This window comes from Gekko japonicus, unplaced genomic scaffold, assembly GCF_001447785.1.
Source record: "Gekko japonicus isolate JY-2015 unplaced genomic scaffold, Gekko_japonicus_V1.1 scaffold1004, whole genome shotgun sequence".
Taxonomy (NCBI): Eukaryota; Metazoa; Chordata; class Lepidosauria; order Squamata; family Gekkonidae; genus Gekko; species Gekko japonicus.
The window spans coordinates 28,022-47,753 of NW_015161430.1; the positions used below are offsets into that span (position 1 = coordinate 28,022).

General features: G+C 46.2%; 2 protein-coding genes across 3 annotated transcripts in view; both read right to left on the bottom strand.

Annotated features, from left to right (window-relative positions):
* Window positions 1-2,070: 2,070 nt before the first annotated feature.
* LOC107125538 (uncharacterized protein C8orf76-like) lies at window positions 2,071-11,536 on the bottom strand. 2 transcript variants are annotated; one of them, XM_015428960.1, is made up of 6 exons: window positions 11,300-11,536; window positions 9,370-9,465; window positions 8,917-9,060; window positions 7,105-7,598; window positions 5,357-5,489; window positions 2,071-2,550 (listed from the first exon to the last, which is right to left on the bottom strand). In XM_015428960.1, the coding sequence occupies exons 1-6, from the start codon at window positions 11,414-11,416 to the stop codon at window positions 2,377-2,379; spliced, it is 1,158 nt and encodes a 385-aa protein (XP_015284446.1). In that variant the 5' UTR covers window positions 11,417-11,536; the 3' UTR covers window positions 2,071-2,376. The 2 variants fall into 2 exon arrangements, with proteins under 2 accessions (XP_015284446.1, XP_015284445.1); XM_015428959.1 differs by having other exon boundaries at window positions 8,917-9,081.
* Window positions 11,537-19,239: 7,703 nt separating this feature from the next.
* ZHX1 (zinc fingers and homeoboxes 1) overlaps window positions 19,240-19,732 on the bottom strand; it is a 35,929-nt gene continuing 35,436 nt past the window's right edge. The window contains exon 4 of the mRNA XM_015428966.1: window positions 19,240-19,269. The gene's annotated coding sequence lies outside the window, so the exon portion shown is untranslated. The remainder of the gene's footprint in view (window positions 19,270-19,732) is intronic.

The following is a 19,732-nucleotide window of genomic DNA, read 5'->3' on the forward strand; positions in this document are numbered from 1 at the left end:
AACTCAACAAGCACCAAAGGGACTGGAAACAACTGCAGAGCTGGTGGGGGCAGCTTGCACCCCTGTCTGACTACTGGCTACAGCAGTCAAAGAGCTCTTTGCATCAGGTTTGAATCCTTGTACATGTGAGGTGTGCAACCCACTTCTGTCAAGCAATGAATGCTTCTGTACATTTTAAAAGATGCTTTGGACTTGGATGAAGATAGATTCAGGTGGGTAGCCATGTTGGTCTGAAGCAACAGAAAAAAGTTTGAGTCCAGTGACATCAAGAATCACAGAATTGATGGTATATGACACCGAAAAAGATTGCAAATATGAATAGTAATATGTCAAACAAATGTTGGAAATGTAAAAAAGTAGAAGGGTATTTTTATCATATGTGGTGGACTTGTGATAAAGCTGAGATACATAGAGAAATGGAAAAAATTGTAAAATGTACTTTTAAGAAAGAACCAGAAATACTACTGTTGGGACTTAAAATGGAAGAAGTTAATGTGGGGAAAAGGACGCTGATGTGGTATATGATTACAACGGCCAGAATGACATATGCACAGTGTTGGAAACAAGACAGGATCCCAGAAATTGGGGACTGGATAAAGAAACTATTGTTTATGGTTGAAATGGACAAAATGACACGGAAACTTAAGAATTTGGAAGCAGAAGATTTCTATGCAGACTGGGAAGATTTTAAAGACTATTTAGAGAAGTATTGGGATGTAAAGGACAATTTAATTTGCTTTGACAACTATTGAAAAGTGGATGTTATTAGAGAATAGATAACTATAAGAAAACAATAAGCGAAAGTTATGTTACCGGAAGATGATGATTAAAAGATAAGGGAAAATAGAAGAAAATTTAAGTAATGGGCTGGAGGTTTGGAGCACTGTGGGAAGCCAAGGGGGGAGAGGGATAGAAAAAAGGATGTATAACAACTATTAATGTAATTTCTATTTGACTTAATAATATATCCTAATAAATTGTTTTTGAGAAGAAAAAAAGAATCACAGAATTGAGACACCTCTAAGAGAACATTTCAACCTTCCAGGGCACTCAATGGGGGACCTCAAAGTAGTTGTTCTATTGCAAAGGAATTTCTGGAACAGGAGATTGCTGAATTAGACGTTATTACAACACTCAGGATGATGGAACCCCCAGGACTTAACAGAGATAATCAACTTCTTCTCTCACTATACATGCTAAGTCACTCGGTTCTTGCTTATACTCAGAATTAAACTTTATTGGTCTTAAAGATGCCACTGGACTCAAACTTAATTCTCACATCTGTTTGTTATCTCTTTTCTGATCTGTATGCTAATTTGCTGCTATTCACAGGTCTTAACCACTGCTTTAATCCAATCTTAGTTATACTTATTACTCAGTTACTTGTGCATTTTGACTCTAATTAGCCCTTCTTGGCAACTAACCCCCCCACCTACATGTAATGGTTGAGGAAGTCTTGTTTCAATGTATCTGAAGAAGTGTGCATGCACATGAACATTTATACCCAGAATTAAACTTTATTGGTCTTAAAGGTGCCACTGGACTCAGACTTTGTTTTGGACTTGATTCTGCACAGCATTTTACCATGATTGCAAGTGGGACAAACCTGGGAGCCTGGAGTCTCAAGCACAGAAGTTCGGCAGCCCCCCTTCCCCCCCCCCAATTCCTCAGTCCAGGTACTGTTCAAGGTTTATAAAGAGCACCAGGGACAGAAAAGGGAAACGGGGCTCAACTAACATTGGAGGAAGCGATGGCCGTGTTTCTTGCCCCATAACAATTATTTCCCTGTAAGGCACGCCTGTCTTCCATCACGGAACTCAAGGTGGCTTATGCAGGATTTCCAGGAGAAATCCCATCCAGTCATGCGGGGAGGGGCTGTGGCTTCATGGAAGAGCCTCTGCTTGCCATGCAGACGATTCCAGGTTCCGTCTCTGGCATCTCTAGTGGAAAGAAACCAAGCAGTAGGTGATGCGAAAGACCCCTTCCCAAGATCCTGGAGAGCTGCTGCCAGTCTGTGTAGACAGCACTGACCTCGATGGACCAATGGTCTGATTCGGTAAAATGCAGCTTCGTGTGTGTTCACGTGTGTCGTTAACCTGGCCCAGATCTGCTTCACTACATCACATGTTTTCAGACCCCACCCAGCTCCAGCCTATCCACCTCCCACTGCCCAAGGCACTCTGATGCGAGCAGAAACAATGTTCTTGGAGGAGGTGGCCGCAGGCCACTTCAGGTGTGGAATCCCTGCTTGTCCCCCCCCCCCAACCAACGCTGAGTAGCCTGGCTGACCACGCCCCTTAGCTACGTCCAATGGAGTCCTCGTCCCGGGCGGGGTAAAAACCAAATAGAAAGAGTCTTAACTGGGGCCAACTTCCATCACGTGCAGCAGTCCAAGCAGCACAGCTGGCCTCTGAGCTTCTGGAACCACTTTCTTTCAAAGCTTGCTGTTGCGGCGGTCATCAGGGAAGCCAGAGCGGAAGCTCCTATACACTTCACCTCTCCCTGGGCATCCTCCTTGAGTTTTTCAGGGGTGAGATCCTCCCCCATAACCTGCAGGGGAAAGCGAGGGGGACGGGAGAGAGAATATTGAATAGCAAACAGACTTTAGGTTCCGCTCAGGTAGGAGGAGATCCTCCCAAACGCTCACCAAATATTGGCTACCGTCTAAAGAACTTCAAGGCTTAGCTTATTGCATCTACCACAGCTTTGGTCTGTGATTCTTAGACAGCAACCCCCTCACCCCAGAAGTTGCTTTGGTTTTTAAACCTCCAGGGAATTTTAGGAGTAGTCTGAGCTACTGAATGACGAAGAAGAGAAAGAGGAGGAAGAGGAGAAGATTAGATTTATACCCCGGCCTTCACTACCCAAAGGAGTCTCAGAGCGGCTTACAATCTCCTTTCCCTTCCACCCCCCCACAACAGACTCCCTGTGAGGTAGGTGGGGCTGAGAGAGCTCTTTCAAGAACTGCTCTTGAGAGAGCAGCTCTGAAAGAACTTGTGACTGACCCAAGGTCATGCCAGCAGCTGCACATGGAGGAGTGGGGAATCAAACCCGGTTCTCCCAGATTAGAGCCCGTGCACTTAACCACTGCACCAAACTGGCTCTCTGGTCACCAACCAGGCTACTGGCAGGGGCTGAAAGATCTGCAATGCCTGCCCATTTGTTTCCAGGCATGGTTTATTAATTTATCCAGGACATTTTAATGCTGACTTTCCACCTGATCAGAGTCTGCAAGGCGGCAAACATTTGTATAATTAAAATACAGTTAAAAATTTTAAAATAATTCAATTAAAACACGTAAACAAAACAGCACTCAAAGGAGGGCCAGTAATTGTAGGTATGCTAAACAAAACAAAAAGGTCTTCAGCTGCCAGTGAAAGACACCGACAGAAGGAGACAGACGAATCTCTCTTGGGAGGAAGTTCCAAAGTTTTGGTGCTACAACAGAGAAGGCCCTTTCTTGGGTCACCAGTCAGTGCTGGCTCTGACCATTAAAGCCCTGAACAGCTTGGGGACTTGCCTTCCCTTGTAGTATCCCGCCCACTAGCTAGGACCCAGCTCCTGTTGCACCTGCCTGCAGCGCTTTTGCAGTCACGCATCCTTCCCCCTTGGGGCCTGCCTGGCTTCTGCTTTATTGTCTTTCAGTCCCCAGGCTACAACGTTTCTCTTTACCCGGGCTTGTAACAGAATCCTTTTACTGTTAACAGCGAGAAGTCCCTCTATACCGCGTAGTTTGGAAACGCTAGAGGTGGGTCAGGGACTCCATGAGAACTGTTACAAAACGGCCAGTTGCCAACTCTCCAGGGGAGCCCTGAAGATTGCCAGGAAGCCCTGAGGTGGGTTCCTAGTGACACCGGAGGGATGTTAGGAGGCCGTCCCGCCTCACCAGAGCCCAAGACAGGGACAGTGGTGGCAGCAATACCCGGAGGCAGTGGAGAAAAACTGCCCCTTCAGGTGCCAGGTCAGGCAAAGGAGGGGTGGGCAGAGCGGGGCCTGCCAGCTGACGCGGGCCCGTTCCGCAACAAGCTCCACTGAACAATATGGGACTCACTCCTGAGCAGACGGCTCCCCAGTATGATGCAGAGGCCAGAACGGTGGACTACGACTAGGAAGACCCAGGTTCAAACTTCTGCTCATGAACCAGGTGAGCCTTGGACCTGTCGGTTCCGATCTCAGCCTAACCTAGTTCACAAGGTAATTGTGCCCATAAAAACAAAGGAAAGCAGCAACACGTACTCTGCCCAGATCTCCTTGGAGTAGGAGAAAGATTTAAAAGTAAGAGATAGATAGATGATTTTTTACTCCATAAGATTTCTGTACAACCATGAGGATTGGCATTTTGCTTCTCTCCTTCTCCAACTGGGATTCTGAGATTATTCTCAGCACAAACATGTCTTGGCAAACTGTACACAGATTTATTTAATTCCTTCATTTAATTCATTTATGCCCACCGTCCTCCCCAATGGGGATCCAAAGTGTCTTACATCATTCTCCTCTCCTCCATTTTATCTTCCCAACAACCTTGTGAATTCAGTTAGGCTGAGAGAGCGTGACTGGCCCAAGGTCACCCAGCGAGCTTCCTTGGCGCAAGTGGGGATTCAAACCTGGGTTTCTTAGGTACTAGTCCAACACTCTTAACCACTATACCACACTGGCTCTCAGTCTGCTAGTGTTCAAGGCAGAATACTGGAATGCTGATCGATAGCTGCCACATGGCACATATAGACAGAGCTAAGCACATTTAGCATTTCCGAGCTGCATACCAGTTTGGTGTAGTGGTTAAGTGTGCGGACTCTAATCTGGGAGAACCGGGTTTGATTCCCCACTCCTCCACCTGCACCTGCTGATGTGACCCTGGGTCAGTCACAAGCTCCGGCACAGCTGTCCTTGAAAAAGAGCAGTTTGTGTCAGAGTTCTCTCAGCCCCACCCACCTCACAGGGTGTCTGTTGTGGGAAGGGGAAGGGAAAGGAGTTTGTAAGCCACTCTGAGACTCCAAGTGAAGGGCGGAGTATAAATCCAATCTCTTCCTCTTCTTCCTCTTCTTCTTCTTCTTCACAATGTGACTGCAGAATTTAGCGCCCCCCCCCAAATCTCAGTTTTCATGTTGAATTTTAGTGCCCACAAATCTCAGTTTTCATGTTAGCAACTAAAGCTGTGAAAGGCAGGCTGTGAGTATGAACAGGACCTCATTACCAGCAGGGTAGTAGCTTGGTGTTCTGTATTGGTACCAGCTCCTTACCTCTCTCTGCAGCTTGCAAGAGAAGGGGAAAATGGGGATATGTCCAAGCTGCCTTAATCTGAATAATTTATTCAGGGCCTGCAATTAGCATAGACCCACATGGAATCTCCGCTCACCTCAGTCACCAAGAGCAAGACGTCTCTCCGCAGTCCAAAAGATGCAACGTTATCTTCAATTTCCTGCTGCGCTTTTAAGTTGCTCTCTAAAGCGAAGGTGCACTGATGCAGCTGGAGGAGCTGAAGCAAGAGCCTGGCAACGACGGCAACAGCAACAAGGAAAAAGTAAACACACTCAATACATCTAGTGGGACCAAAAGAGCTTTGAGAGTAAAAAACAACAACAAAAGGACTTAACAAATGTAAAGGTTTGGTTTCTCTCTCTCTGTGCACGTGTGCGTGCGTGTGTGTGTTTGGACGGTTTTCACAGAATCTGCTCCTACTGAAGTACGGAGAGTATTTGTAGTCTGCTGTTTATTTACAGTAGATGGAATGAGCAAATTTTATATGGGAGTACAGAAGCAACCCCCGAGTTGGGTGCCCAGGCTGGCCTGATCTCATCTGATCTTGGAAGCTAAGCAGGGTCGGCCCTGGTTAGTATTTGGATGGGAGACCACCAAGGAAATGCAGAGGCAGGCAATGGCAAACCACCTCTGTACGTCTCTTGCCTTGAAAACCCTACGGGGGTCACCATAAGTTGGCTGCGACTTGACGGCGCTTTCCCCCACCACCGCAGCCACCCCAGACAGTCCTAAGCCCCCACCCCCACAAACACCCTTAACAATTCTGGGCACATGGGAATTCCAGACTCTCTCCCCACCCTTGATAGCTTATTGGGCTTCACTCCTTTTGTCCACAAGAATGTCCACAAAATATCGCAGAATACAGGCTCTCAGATTGTGGTCCTCCTACTGCTGCTGCCTGTTCATTAACCAGGAGCAATAATTTAATTAATTATTTCCTTCATTTATACCCTGACTTTGTTCCCAATGGGGCCCAGAACAGCCTACATCATTCTCCCCTCCTCTGTTTTATCATCACAACAACCCTGTGAGGTAGGTTAGGCTGAGAGCGTGTGACTGGCCCAAGGTCACCCAGTGAGCTTCCATGACCCCAGTGGGGATTCAAACCTGGGTCCCCCAGAACTTAGTGCGATGCTCTAACTGCTACACTACAGTAACTACTAAGGTTCTGCCCATCAGGCTTGTAAATAACAGCTTGCCTGGTTGTTGTTTTTTTTGGCAAGTAAGAATTAGCCCCAGGCTCCCCGACAGGGAAACTTAGACAAAACAAGAGCTTCCCCCCCAAACCTCATTTGTCAACAAAGCACAAGTGACAGACACAGGTATGCAGAATCATAGAATCACAGAGTTGGAAGGGACCTCCAGGGTCATCTAGTCCAACCCGCTGCACAATGCAGGAAATTCCCAAATACCTCTCCCCCCCACACACACCCAGTGACCGCTGCTCCATGCCCAGAAGATGTGTGAACAGGCAGCTTAAAACACTGTTGTGGTCTGCTCACTTTTTAAACTCATCTGCTGCACCAGACCCGAGAGAGAGAAAGCAATCTCTTCACTTTCCATGTAGGACTAACACGACTCTGCAAATATCAAAGGGTGTGCTTATAGGGCACCCCCTGTATGCCCTACAACATCAAAGGGTGTGGTTGTATATAGCCAGCTTGCTGAAGCTAAGCGGGTCACCTGAGTGCCTGGACGGGAGACCCGCGTAAGCCACCTTGAGTTCCATAGTGTAAGGAAAGTACAATAAAATGCAATCACAATAATTGTGGTAAGAAGTGCAGAATGTGCCAATCATGAAAAATACTACAAAATTACAAAGAATATTGGTCTTTGATACAGTACCTTGCTCTAACAAAGGAAGCACATGCATACATCCAAATCTCTTCCCGTCCCATGGTGCCCAACGTAACACTTTTCTCTGTGTGCTGGGGCTCCAGTTTTTCCAGGTCAGTGATGTGTCCCTCCACTCTCTGGCTTTCCTCACCAGTCACAAAGCTCCCGTTTGTTTCAGAGGGAAGCGGCAAAGAGAAATCCTTCCTCCAAGTGTGTTTACTGCAACGCTGAAAGATGGCTCTGTTTCTAAGGGGCTCTGATAAAACGGACGATCCATTGCATTGTGGGAGATCATGTCCCGAGGCCAACAAGGGCGGCGGGAAAGGCAAAAGGCTCAAATAAGCCTCAGCCAGCAGCTTCCAATATCCCGAGTGAAAAGGATGTAACGAAACCAGTTGCTGCAAGCACTCGGTCATTTTCTCCGGATGGTCCATGGTGCGGTATATGGTAAACTGCAGGCCCAGTATCGTCGTTACGTGGTCAGTGTTTGTCGCTCCGTTTCTCTGGGAAAAGAAAGTCAACAGAGACCGATACAACCCGTTTTACAAAAGAATTTTGGGGAAAGGTGGGTATGTAGAGTAACAAAGAGAGACATATCTTCCGGGATCAGGTAACTCCTGTTAAAACTATTACAAATAATTGCCATTAGATTGGAGCCTACCAGGTTTTCTGTCGATCCACGAGGGAAGTGGTGGTAAAGGAAAGTGCCGTCAAGCCACAGCTGACATGTCAACCTCATAGGGTTTTCAAGACAAGAGACATTCAGAGGTGGTTTGCCACGGCCTGCCTCTGTGTCGTGACCCTGGTATTCCATGGAGGACTCCCATCCAAATACTAGCCAGGGCCGACCCTGCTTAGCTTCTGAGATCTGACAAAGTTGGCCTAGCCTGGATCAGAGAGTCTGGAACCGAGGTGAACAAAAGGCCACCTGGGATGGGGCTGTAATGAAGAAGTGAATTGGGCAAGAGAGCCCCGTCTTCCGCTTGCATCACCAGGGACTCATTAGCATAATAGGCCACACCCAATGGCAGAAACTCATTAGCATATTGGGCCACACCCCTGACAGCACCACTCATTAGCATATTAGGCCGTACCCACATGTTACCAGAAGTGTGGTCATCCAGCCACACCAACCTGTTGCTTCTTATTCTGTTTACCTTGTTTGTTGTCAAAACCCAGAGCTTTTTTTGTAGCAGGAACTTCTTTGCATGTTAGGCCACACACCCCTAATGTAGCCAATTCTAATGAGTTTCTGCTGTTGGGTGTGGCCTATTATGCTAATGAGCTCCTGCTGGGCGTGGCCAACTCAGGAGCCAGCCGGAACTCCGTTCCTGTGCGTTCCTGCCCAAAAATAGCCCTGTGCATCACCAAACGGCCATGTAAACGACTCCGCCTGGCAGCGGTCCCCTTATCACCACGGTCCCCTTGCCCACTCTCAGCCTGACCTACCTCACAGGGCTGTTGTGAGAATAAAAAGGGGAAGGGAGAACTGCATATACTGGCTGGAATTCCCTGGAGGAAGGTTCCCTGGAGCAGAGGTCCATCAATGGCTATTTGCCACAAGGTATAGATAGGAACTCTCAGTCTGGGGAAAGTGATGCTCTGTATTCTTGGTGCTTGGGGGGGGGGAGGCAACAGTGGGAGGGCTTTTAGTGTCCTGGCCCCACTGCTGGACCTCCTGATGGCACCTGGATATTTTTGGCCACTGTGTGACAGAGTGTTGGACTGGATGGGCCTCTAGCCTGATCCAACCATTGGCTTCTCTTATTTTCAGGAACGAAATGTGCACGCCAGGTAGACAGAATAGGGAAAGGTACCAACCAGCGTCTCTGCGATCTCCAAAGCTTCCTTGTATTGCCCCAGATGAGCTAGACAGCGAGCCTGACTCTCTTGTACGTCTCTTCTCATGGCTACATTGCTGGGAGGCAGCAGATCATGGCAGCTGGAGTATTCACACAGAGCCTTCTGAAATGCGGTTTGCAAATACTGTGAAAAATTGAGCCGACTGGATTTTTATACAGATTACAAAGACACAAAGCAAGAGCAAGAAGATCAATACTGGGTACATTAAAAAAAATAAGGGGCAAGCCTCATGCCCCAAATGCATGTTTTTAGTGTTGCATGGGGGCAAAGGATATCAGAAAGAGAAAAATAAATAAGCTGTTTGTGGCAGGTTTCTTCACCAGCCTGAACGCAGACAAAGAACAAGCCAGACAGTAGTCATAAGATTTTCTAGACAGAAAATATTAATGCACGGGGTGTGTGTGAAAATACCTTAAATTCTTGTTGCTTATATGCCAAATCTCCTCTGAATTTTTTTACATTGATGATTTCAGCATCCTCCTCAAAGTCTGTTTCCTCACAAAACCACTGTAAAGAGGGAAAACAAAGAGGGTTTCGAGTATTATTTACAACCAAGAGATGTATTGCAATGGCTGGAGACACAATTTTAGAGAACTGAGAATGGGTTTGGGAGAGACACCAGTGCCTCTCGCCAGGTCCACACAAGAATCTCTTTGGTTTCAGTGTTATGCACACTTTGCGTGACTGTGTATGATCCAAGAAGGAAGGCTTCTTTTGAAACGCCTTTGACTCCCTGGGAAAAAAACACAACCCTGTCATCTGCTTCCAACCGAGCTGGAACTTGCCATTTGCTCACCAGTTCAGATGGCAGACTGGTTAAGTAAAAGAAACAGAGAGAATGCAAGAATCAACACAGCTGTTGAAAGCAGAATGTTGAATCAGACGGACCTTGGGCGGATCTAGCCAGATAATTCTTGTGTGCTCATAAAATACCAGCATAGTATACCCATTCCCCATTTGTATTTCCTTTAAGAACAGAAACTGGCACAGGAATTTCTTTTTATTAATAATGTAGTACATAAACCTATTAAATAAATATCATAAGTGAGAGGCAGTGTGGTGTAGTGGGTAGAGGGGCAGACTAGGACCCTGGCTGACACAGGTTCAAATTCCCTCTTCTACTACGGAAACTCACTGGGTGACCTTGAGCCCAACACTAACTCTCAGCCCAGCCTACCTCACAGGGTGGTTGTTGTGAGAAAATGGAGGAGGGGAAAACAATGTTCTAAGCTGCATTGAGACCCAACTGGGCAGAAAAGCAGGGTATAAATAAATACATCAAAAATTGTTGTTGTTCAGTCGCACAGTTGAGTCTGACTCTTCGCGACCCCATGAACCAGATCACGCCAGATGTGTAATGCAGACTGTAAACTACAGTTCATACCAGCTGTTCAGAAACTAACTTTGCCAGGCAACCATTTTTGAAGTAGATTACACTGAGAGTGACTACCTTGTAAGAACCACAGCACCTAGGGTTGCCAACCTCCAGGTAGGGCCTGGAGTTCTCTAGGAATTATGACTCATCGCAGACAACAGCTATCAGTTCCTTGGGAGGAAATGGCAGCTTTAGTGGTTGAAGTAAGGCATTATACACCAGTTTGGTGCAGTGGTCAAGAGCGGCAGACTCTAATCTGGACAACCGGGTTTGATTCCCTACTCCTCCACATGCAGCCAGCTGGGTGACCTTGGGTCTGTCACAGTTCTCCCAGAGCTGTTATCTCAAGAGCCGTTCTCGAAAGAGCTCTCTCAGCCCCACCTACCTCACAGGGTGTCTGTTGTGGGGAGGGGAAGGGAAAGGAGATTGTAAACTGCTCTGAGAGTCCGAGTGAAGGGCAGGGTATAAATCCAATCTCTTCTTCTTCTTCTTCTTAAGCCATGCAGGCTTTCCAGTTTCCCTCAGCATGAACTTGCCTGAGCAGTGTTGAGCTACCCAGTTTATCCTACCTCAAAGGGCTGTTGTGAAGATGAAATGGAGCGGGGGCACCACAGGAACTCCACTATAACGGGAGGGAGAGCGAGAATCACTCCCAAGTACAATTTGACCTCTGAAGAGGCAAAAAAATCAACGAAGGAGCCCTAGGGCTGCCAGCTCCAGGTTGAGAAATGCCTGGAGATTTTGGGGGTGGGGCCTGAGGAGGGCGGGGTTTAGGGAAGAGAGAGACATTCAATGGGTATAATGCCATAGAGTGCACCTTCCAAAGAGGCTATTTCCCCCGGTGAACCGATCTCTGTCACCTGGAGATCAGTTGTAATAGCGGGAGCTCTCCAGCCGCCACCAGGAGACTGGCAACCCTAGGGAGCGCCTGCTCCCCCTCCCCTCCTTGCCCCCTGCTCCTCTCACCTGAGGCTCGCAGCAACGGGCACTGTAGGCAGGGGGAAGCGAGGAGGGGTCCTTCTGCCCCCGGCCGCCCCCCTCAAACACCGACTCCTCAAACTCAAACCCCAAAGGCGGCTCCATCCGTCTCTCGCAGGCGAAAGGGAGGAGAGACAAGAGGCGCCGGAGGCTCTGCTGCTAGAGCGGCCCCTTCTGACTGGCTCACAGAAGACAAGACGGCCGCAGGGCCAGAACGGCCCACTGCACCCCCGCTGTTAGAAACGAATAGAAAAGACCGCACGGTCCATACGCGTAACAGGGACGGAGGCCACTTCCGGTAAAGAACTGGAAGGCCGTCTGCAGCCACCCGCCGCTCTACCCATTGACTTATCTATGGTGGAGTTCCTCTCTGTCTACAGTCGCGCTCGCACGAATTATTTATATCATACATAGATCATTATATTTTACTATAAGGATTTCCTCCCATTATATAAAATTGCCTATAAATAAATATGGATACTATATAATATAATACACATTTGAAGTAGAAATGATCGAGATGGTAGATACGGGAGTCTGCAAATCGACTGCAGGTTTTCTGCTGTCAAGCGGTATGCTGGAGCCTGAACTTCCGGCCCGAACATGAGATGGTTAGACAGCGTCATCGATGCAACGACGAACATTAAATTGAGCCAACTTCAGAGGACGGCGAAAGACCGGAAGGCCTGGCGTGATCTGGTCCATGGGGTCGCGAAGAGTCGGACTCGACTGTGCGACTGAACAACAACAAACCGATGCAACGTAGAGAAGGCTTTCACCATAGAGAGGTCCAAGGGGTAGAGCGGCACCCGTAGGGGATCCACGCAGTTCGGCCATGGCGGCTTTCCGTTTTCACCGGAAGTTTGGGCTGCGAGGCGAGCCCGTCTTTTCCTGTCTCCATGGCAACCCAAGTCACACTCACGGAGCCGGTTTCTCTTGGCAAAGAAAGCCAGCCTGTCCAGGACAGGGGCAGCTTTTTCAAATGTGTGGGCTGAACTGGGGGTGGCTGTAGGAAGGGGGAGCCAGCAGGTGAGAAAGTCCCTATGTGGGTTTGGGCGGGTCTGTACCTCAGGGTTGTAGCCGGTTGCCAGCCTCCAGCTGGGGCCAGGAGTTTCCCCAGAATTACAACTGAACTCCAGACTTCAGAGATCAGTTCCCCCTGGAGCAGATGGGAGCTTGGGAGGGTAGGCTCCACAGCATCACATCCCCACTGACCTCCCGCCTGATCCCAGACTCCACCCTCCCCAGGTTTAACCCCCAAATCTCCAGGAATTTCCCTACCTGGGGTTGGCAACCCTGGCGTGGACATGAAGTGGCTGGGATATCACAATTGAGGGAATCCATAGTCAGTGTAAATGAAAGAGAATGCTTCAAAAACTCCGTTGCTTACCTATGGCACTTAACACATGTAACAAATATATGCAGGGCTTTTTTTGTAGAAAAAGCCTAGCAGGAACTCATTAGCATATTAGGCCACACCCGTGACAGAACAGCTCATTAGCATATTAGGCCACACCCCCATGTTACCAGAAGTGTGGTTATCCAGCCACACCCACCTTTTGCTTGTTATTCTGTTTGCCTTGTCTGTTGTCAAAACCCAGGGCTTTTCTTGTAGCAGGAACTCCTTTGCATGTCAGGCCACACACCCCTAATGTAGCCAATCCTAATGAGTTCCTGCTGTTGGGTGTGGCCTATTATGCTAATGAGTTCCTGCTGGGCGTGGCCAACTTGGGAGCCAGCCGGAACTCCGTTCCTGTGCATTCCTGCCCAAAAATATCCCTGAATATATGGATTGATAGGACTATGTAGACTCCAAATGTTATGGAATGAGGCATGTTGGACGACTGGACTCCCCCAGTACTTATAAACAGAATGCACAGCTAGCGTACAGGATTCACTGCCATAAAATGCAACAATGCTTTCAAAGGCTGACCAACAGCAGTTTTGCTAGGATGGCTAAATGAAACCTCCATGGTCAGCAGCGATGTACCTCTGAATGCCTGGTTGCAGTGGGAGTCGGCAGCAGCAGGGGAAGCCTGCATGTGTTGCCCATAGACTTTCTAAAGGTGTGTGGCTGGGGCTTCCACAAAAGGGTGTTGAACTACATGGACATTCTGGGCTGATCCTGCAGGGCTCTTATGTCTGGGATGGTTTTGTTCACATTGTTAAAAATAGTGTCACCATGAGCCGCACAAGTACCTAGCTGTTTATTTGAATAACCTTCCTGACATGGATGCATCAAATGATTTGTACATTTAGAAGGCAGTTTTGGTTTTAGGACTGTACCTAACACTTTTGCTTCCTTCAAGAACAGAGGGGGGTGGGAACAACTTCAAAATGTGGTCAGGGCGGTATTTTGCCCTGTGGGAAACCGGATGTCCCCCAAACTGGGGGGAGAGCTTCCACACGACATTGTGCTCTTTCAGAACCGAAATACAACTCATGGAGCTACCATAATTAAGCTGGGGCCCAAAAAAAAAAGCAGATTTAGTCCAGCTCAAAAGGAAACTGTGGGGTGGTTGCAGAGGGAGGAGGAGGAGGCTGGATTTATACCCCACCCTTCACTCAGTCTCAGAGCGGCTTACAAAACACCTCTGACAGGACTACGGTTTGCCCAAGATCATCCAGCAGCTGCGAGTGGAGGAGTGGGGAATCAAACCCGGTTCTCCCAGATTAGAGTCCACGCACTTAACCACTACACCAAACTGTGGCGGGGAAAGAACTTGCTCCACCGTTTCCCCTTTAGTGGATTTTTTCCCCTTAGCTGAAAGGGGAGGCTGCTGGGCAGTGGAGGTGGGGGGGTGGACTGTCTGTGCTTCTTCACCAGTGGGATAGAGGGATGGGTGTGGGAGGGATGTTGGACTAGATAGACCACTAGTCTGATCCAGCAGGTTCTCCTTATGTTATGAACTTGGCATCTGCACACAACAATGCTGTGATCTGCACACTCTGCCTTCTGAAGAGCCCTCAAGTTCCAAATAGCACTGGAGTGTAAATCTGGCAGGGGGAAATGCTAGTTTTTTCTGGATTGAATCCAGCATTCCACATGACAGGAAGTATCACACGGGACACAGGAATGTGTCCAGAGTGGCCATGAGTGCATTTTTTTAAAAAAAATTGAGACTTGTATGTAGGTGATCCTTAAAATGGAACTCATGGAGCAGGGCTGGGACTGCCTGAACCCTAGACAGGTGTTGCAAAGTCAGCAGAGGGCTAGAGGGACCAAAGGTCTGAATCGGTGTGAGGCAGTTGCTTGTCTGTGTTCCACCACCACTGCACACTGAGAACTCCAGCCACCATCCTCAATATAGCAAGATGTTATCCTACTTGTGCTGACATAAACATTGCTATAAAATCCCTTACAGCACTGCAAGGAATTTCTGGGTGCAAAAAAGCATATATGTACAGTGCAGTAGCTAGCTTTGAAATAATGTACAGGCTGCATCTCATCAGCTACCCACCCCCACATGGAAGCAGCCGCTGTATTTCCAGAAAACTGGTGTTTTCAGAGAGGATGTGTATCCTTTCATGAACAGACTTAAATAATCACCTCTTTCCCGAGATGGTAACTGATTAATAGCTTGTGTCTTTTCTGCTTTATTCCTCTTTAGTTCTGTCCTTTGGTGCATGGTGAAAACATCCACAACAGAATCTGGCCCCTCCCACAGACAGGAAGCTTGTCCAAGTTCACATCCAGCTACAGGTCAGTTAACTGCCAACTAAGTTTTGTGTAAGCCATAGCAAGATTTAGATAGAGCTATATGCACAGAGAACTTAAAAGAAGCAGGTCATATTTAAGAACAGCCCTACTGTTTTTTACACTAAGATCCCACCCTGCTTCATACAATGACTACTGATATGCCACCCACAAGCAAGATATTAATGCAATGCTCCCCCACCACTTTTACTGCCCAGGAGCATACCTATATTTAAAGGGTCAAACCTCAGATCCTTAACACACCTTCGGTCTAATTCATTCTCCCACACAGCAAGGAGGACAAATTTAAAACTGCAGAAGTGAATCTTCACCTGTATGAACTACAATTTCTAATTACATCTCCCCCCCATGGGCTTTTGATTTAGTGGATTCTTTCAAAATGGGTCATTTAACATTACTGGTCTAAATTCACCTAATAAAAGGAAATGATCAGTTCTGCTTAAACATGAGATCAATGTAACTTTTAAAAACAGAAGATACACATAAAACAGGAAGCAGAGGAAGCATTGCAAACTGAGCCCTACATATTTTGCATCACATTAAAAAAAACCGGGGGCAGCTGTTCTAATCCATAATAATGAGACACAACTGATAAAGAATGCAGATATTTAATCGTGAAAGGGAGAACAAAATGTACATACATTGATCTGTATATATGGACTGCATATCAAAACCATGCATATTTTTACAGGATCCTGATGCAGGAAATAGTGATTTTTAAAAAATATTTTAAACTTCAAATCCCTCTCCCTAAATTTTTTTCCACTTCTTTCAGAGCATTTTGTTATTCAGTGCTTGAAGACTTTTAAATCTTCAAATTAGAGACTACATTTTTCATTCTGTGACTAAGTTCTTATTCAAGTATACCATATTTTTTCTTGTCCTCCAATGACTACTGCAAGTATTTAAGATGCAGGAGTTGGTTGCTATCATATCAGCATGTGCAAGAAGTAGTGCTGGTATCAATGAAGGGGTTTTCCTGTCATAATGCCAGATATGTACGTATCAGTGTTCCCTCTGAGTTAGTGTGAGCTAGCTCAGTTTTTTAGCCTCTGGCTCACACATTTTTGTCTTAGCTCAGGAAGGATGGCTCCAGAGCAAACTGATTTATGCCGTAGCCAAATTGCTACCAAATCTGCAGTAAGATGTGCCTGCGCAATGGGCCATAGTCTTCTCCTCTCCAGGCTAGAGGAAATGGCTGCTTTGAAGGGGGGATTCTATGGCATTCTACCTCACTGAGGTCCCTCCCCTCCCCTCCCCAAACCCTGCCCTCTCCAGGTTTCAGTGCTAAATTTCCCAATTTCCCAACTTGGATTTGGCATCCTTAGCAAACAGTGTTAACGCTATGCGAATGATATGGACATCCCATTAATTCTCACCAAACCATCTAAACCAAAGAAGGAAGTTCTGAATGTCATTACAGAGCAGCATCTGGCTATAATGTAAATGTTAATAAATCACAGTGGTTTGGCCTTCCTCTGACTCTTTATTCAAAAAGGAGCTCTGCTGCCTGCCATGGAGCTCCTCATCTATCTATCTAGGACTGTGGCTAAAACAAGATCGCACTACTTTCGTTCAGTCAGTTTTACTAATGACTGAGGTTGATTTAGAAATGAAATTTTGGTTTCTCTTTTGCGGCTGGGCAGAACTGCTTGTGGTCAGATGGATGCTTCACCTAAATTTCTTTCTTTAAAATAAAATTCTCCTTCAAGTTAACAATTGTATTAAAATCTTAGCAAAATGGATCTCTAGTTTGGTTAAGAAAACCTCCAAGGAGTTTTTGACCCAGCAGAGGCTTTGGGATCTCTAATGATAGCTTGTATTGTTATGGCCCATAGAATAGCTGCAATAAAAAGATCACTGAACAGGATAACAAAATGATTTTTTTAACATACTGGGAAAGAACAACCAGTTGAGAAATTGTATTTGGTTTGAGGAGAGAGAAATGTGGACTGATAACTCTCTGATTAATTCTACTGTGGAAATCTGGTACAAAATTAAGAGCATCTTGAGTCCTGGTGTATTGCCACTATCATCCATTTTTGATGACAAACAGCTGAAGACTACGTCTTCTTTTGGTGATATCCAACTTTGGTGGAAGTAGAGATTAGACACAGCTAACATTGTTCTAAAAGACAAGCAGGTATTGCCTTTGGAAGAGGTAGTTCAGAAAACATATGTATTTCAGTGATTGAGAAAATCAACTTATTTTTATAGGAGTTAAAGGATTTTCCTGCATTTTCCCCAATATGTCCAGGTGAGACACATAGTTACTACTTTGTCAAGGAAACAGAGCAACGTCAGAGCTAAAACAGCTTGCCAACTCATTTAAAGTAGCCATACAACTAAAGGAACAATTACAGGCACAAATGTAGACAATACATGTTTGCATTACTTGAACTAATGGCATGATGTCAATTCAGAAGCATTGTTTAGATGGTCGGACTTGGATCTGGACACAAGTGGCACCCAGATTAATACCTCTAAATGTTTTTTAAATGATATGTAATGGGATTTGACATTTCATAGGTTACCCTGTACTTATAAAAATTGATTTTGTTGGTGTTGTGACTTCTGTCTGCCAGATTTGCTGCACATATTCTGGTATTGCCCTAAAATTGAGTCTTTTGGGCTGCAAATAACATGGCAAATAACATTAGGGGGGGTTAGGACAATCCTCACAATCCTAAAACAATTTTGCTATGCTGTTTAAAGGTCATTGTGGAGAATACCAATTTGGATAGATATTGAGATTACTGTCTGCACCCAGAATTCCTGTTGCAGCTAATTGGAGAAAATATGAATAACCATCTGTCTCTGACTGATGACACTGTATTTCAGGGATTGCTCTTTTGAGAAAAATCAACCTACTTTTATAGGATTCCAAGGAGTTCCTCTGTATGTGGATAAATAGTCATTGCGAGACATATACTGTTTATCGAATTTTGGAAAGATAAAGTAATGGACTGTATTGGTCTGTATTTTTCATATGAGTTCTTCCTCGTTTATAGTATGTGTGTATTTTATTTTAACAATACAAACAATTGCAGAAGTGAGCAATCCACACTTTCTCAGTGGAGAAGCGGTAGACACACACCTTTTCAGGCAAACGGCAAGGACACACTTGCAGGTCTCTCGGGCAGAGATAGGAAGGATCCTGTTAGGATCATACAGGCCCCACCTTTCAGTTGGTCCTCTGGGGCCTGAGCATTCTTGGCAGTTACTGATCACCTACGTAGCTCTCAAAGGGATGTCACAGCAGAGCTACTCTACCCTATGATGTCACTGCATCACCTAAGGAGGCAAGACCTGAAGATGAGCACTGGACGAGCCAAGAGGGATCTGTAGAGCTGAACGCCACAGGTTCGGGTGGTAGAGAGGTGGGGAGTTGTGCATGTGTGCACAAGCAAGGACTAGCTCTTTTGTGGTTTCAGTGGAACTTTGCTACATGGCTAAGTTCCCCAACCCCACATTAATATAGTTAGTGTGACTGACCCACTGAGTTGTCTCCAAAAGCTGTTAGGATCATGCAGCTCCCAACTCCTCAATAACCAGCCCAATTTTGGTGGTCCATAAAGGCATTCATTACTGTAATTCTATTTGATTTTCAAGAAAAAAAAACTGGAAAATCAACAAAAGAGAATTACTATGGAATGCTGACCTTTATTAAAAGACAGAAATCCAATACGGGCAGATATCCTTCCCCTCTTTCCTCCCCACACGTTTTAAAGTTAGCGGACATCAGATCAGCACCAAGCCCCATAAAAAGGAAACACAAGACGGGGAAGAAAATATTTACAGCGACAGGTGGTCATTACAAGAGCGGAAATGGGTAATAATAAAAATGAGCTATTCCAGAGCTTCGTTTCACAGGATCTGAAGCATGACAAACAAGTCAGGTCAGTGGCTGAAAGCGTTATAGGCCGAGCCAAGATCACAGTCAGCAGTAAGGAGAATGAACACGGCTAAGGTTAGGCGAGAAGATGGATTCGCCAGCTATCATTACAGGTCAAAGAGGGAATACACGCCAAGGCAGACTTGCTGATACATTCACCAGGCTGGAAACCATTGCATGTGAGCACAACAGGGATGCAATCCTGGTCCACCTTCCCTGTCCTTCAATCTAATAGCCCTTCTCCTCCTGAATTCTCCCACCACTCTTGATGCAGCACCAGTGTGAGGTTTCTTCCTCCTTTTCCTCAGCTGGGATGGCCGTTTCATCGGATGATCATAGGCAGGCCTGTGCTTTATAAAAAACAAAAACGCTACACATAATAGCTGGATCCTACATCCTATATATTATACAAATTAATCATATCTACCTATAAATGGGGTCGCGAAGAGTCGGACTCGACTGTGCGACTGAACAACCACCTATAATTTATAGGCAATCTGCCCCAAGTGCACTGACCACTAGAAATGCCGCTTAGTACCCCTTCCCCAACAACTGGATTTCAGCAAGCTTTCCTCATGCCCCTTTTGAATCTTACCTTTAGGGCCGAAATAATCTATGACTAGAAACATTTTTATTACCCCACCCGCAACCACAGCCAATTCCAAGGATGCTAAATTTCAGGTGCAATCTCTTCCCAAATGCATTTTGGTGCATATTACTTTGCTGTCAGGGAACAGCACATCTGATCTAGGAGCTAGGAAAGGGCAGTGTGAACTCTGGGCTCTAAAACCACTTGATTCCTGGCAGC

Excerpts from the sequence above, each read along its gene's own strand:
- LOC107125538 (XM_015428959.1), bottom strand. The coding sequence starts at position 11,416 with ATGGAGCCGCCTTTGGGGTTTGAGTTTGAGGAGTCGGTGTTTGAGGGG. Across the intron at positions 7,599-8,916 it reads TGGAGATCGCAGAGACGCTG|AGAAACGGAGCGACAAACAC; the intron begins GTTGGTACCTTT and ends TTCTTTTCCCAG. Across the intron at positions 5,490-7,104 it reads GCTTCCTTTGTTAGAGCAAG|GCTCTTGCTTCAGCTCCTCC; the intron begins GTACTGTATCAA and ends CGTCGTTGCCAG.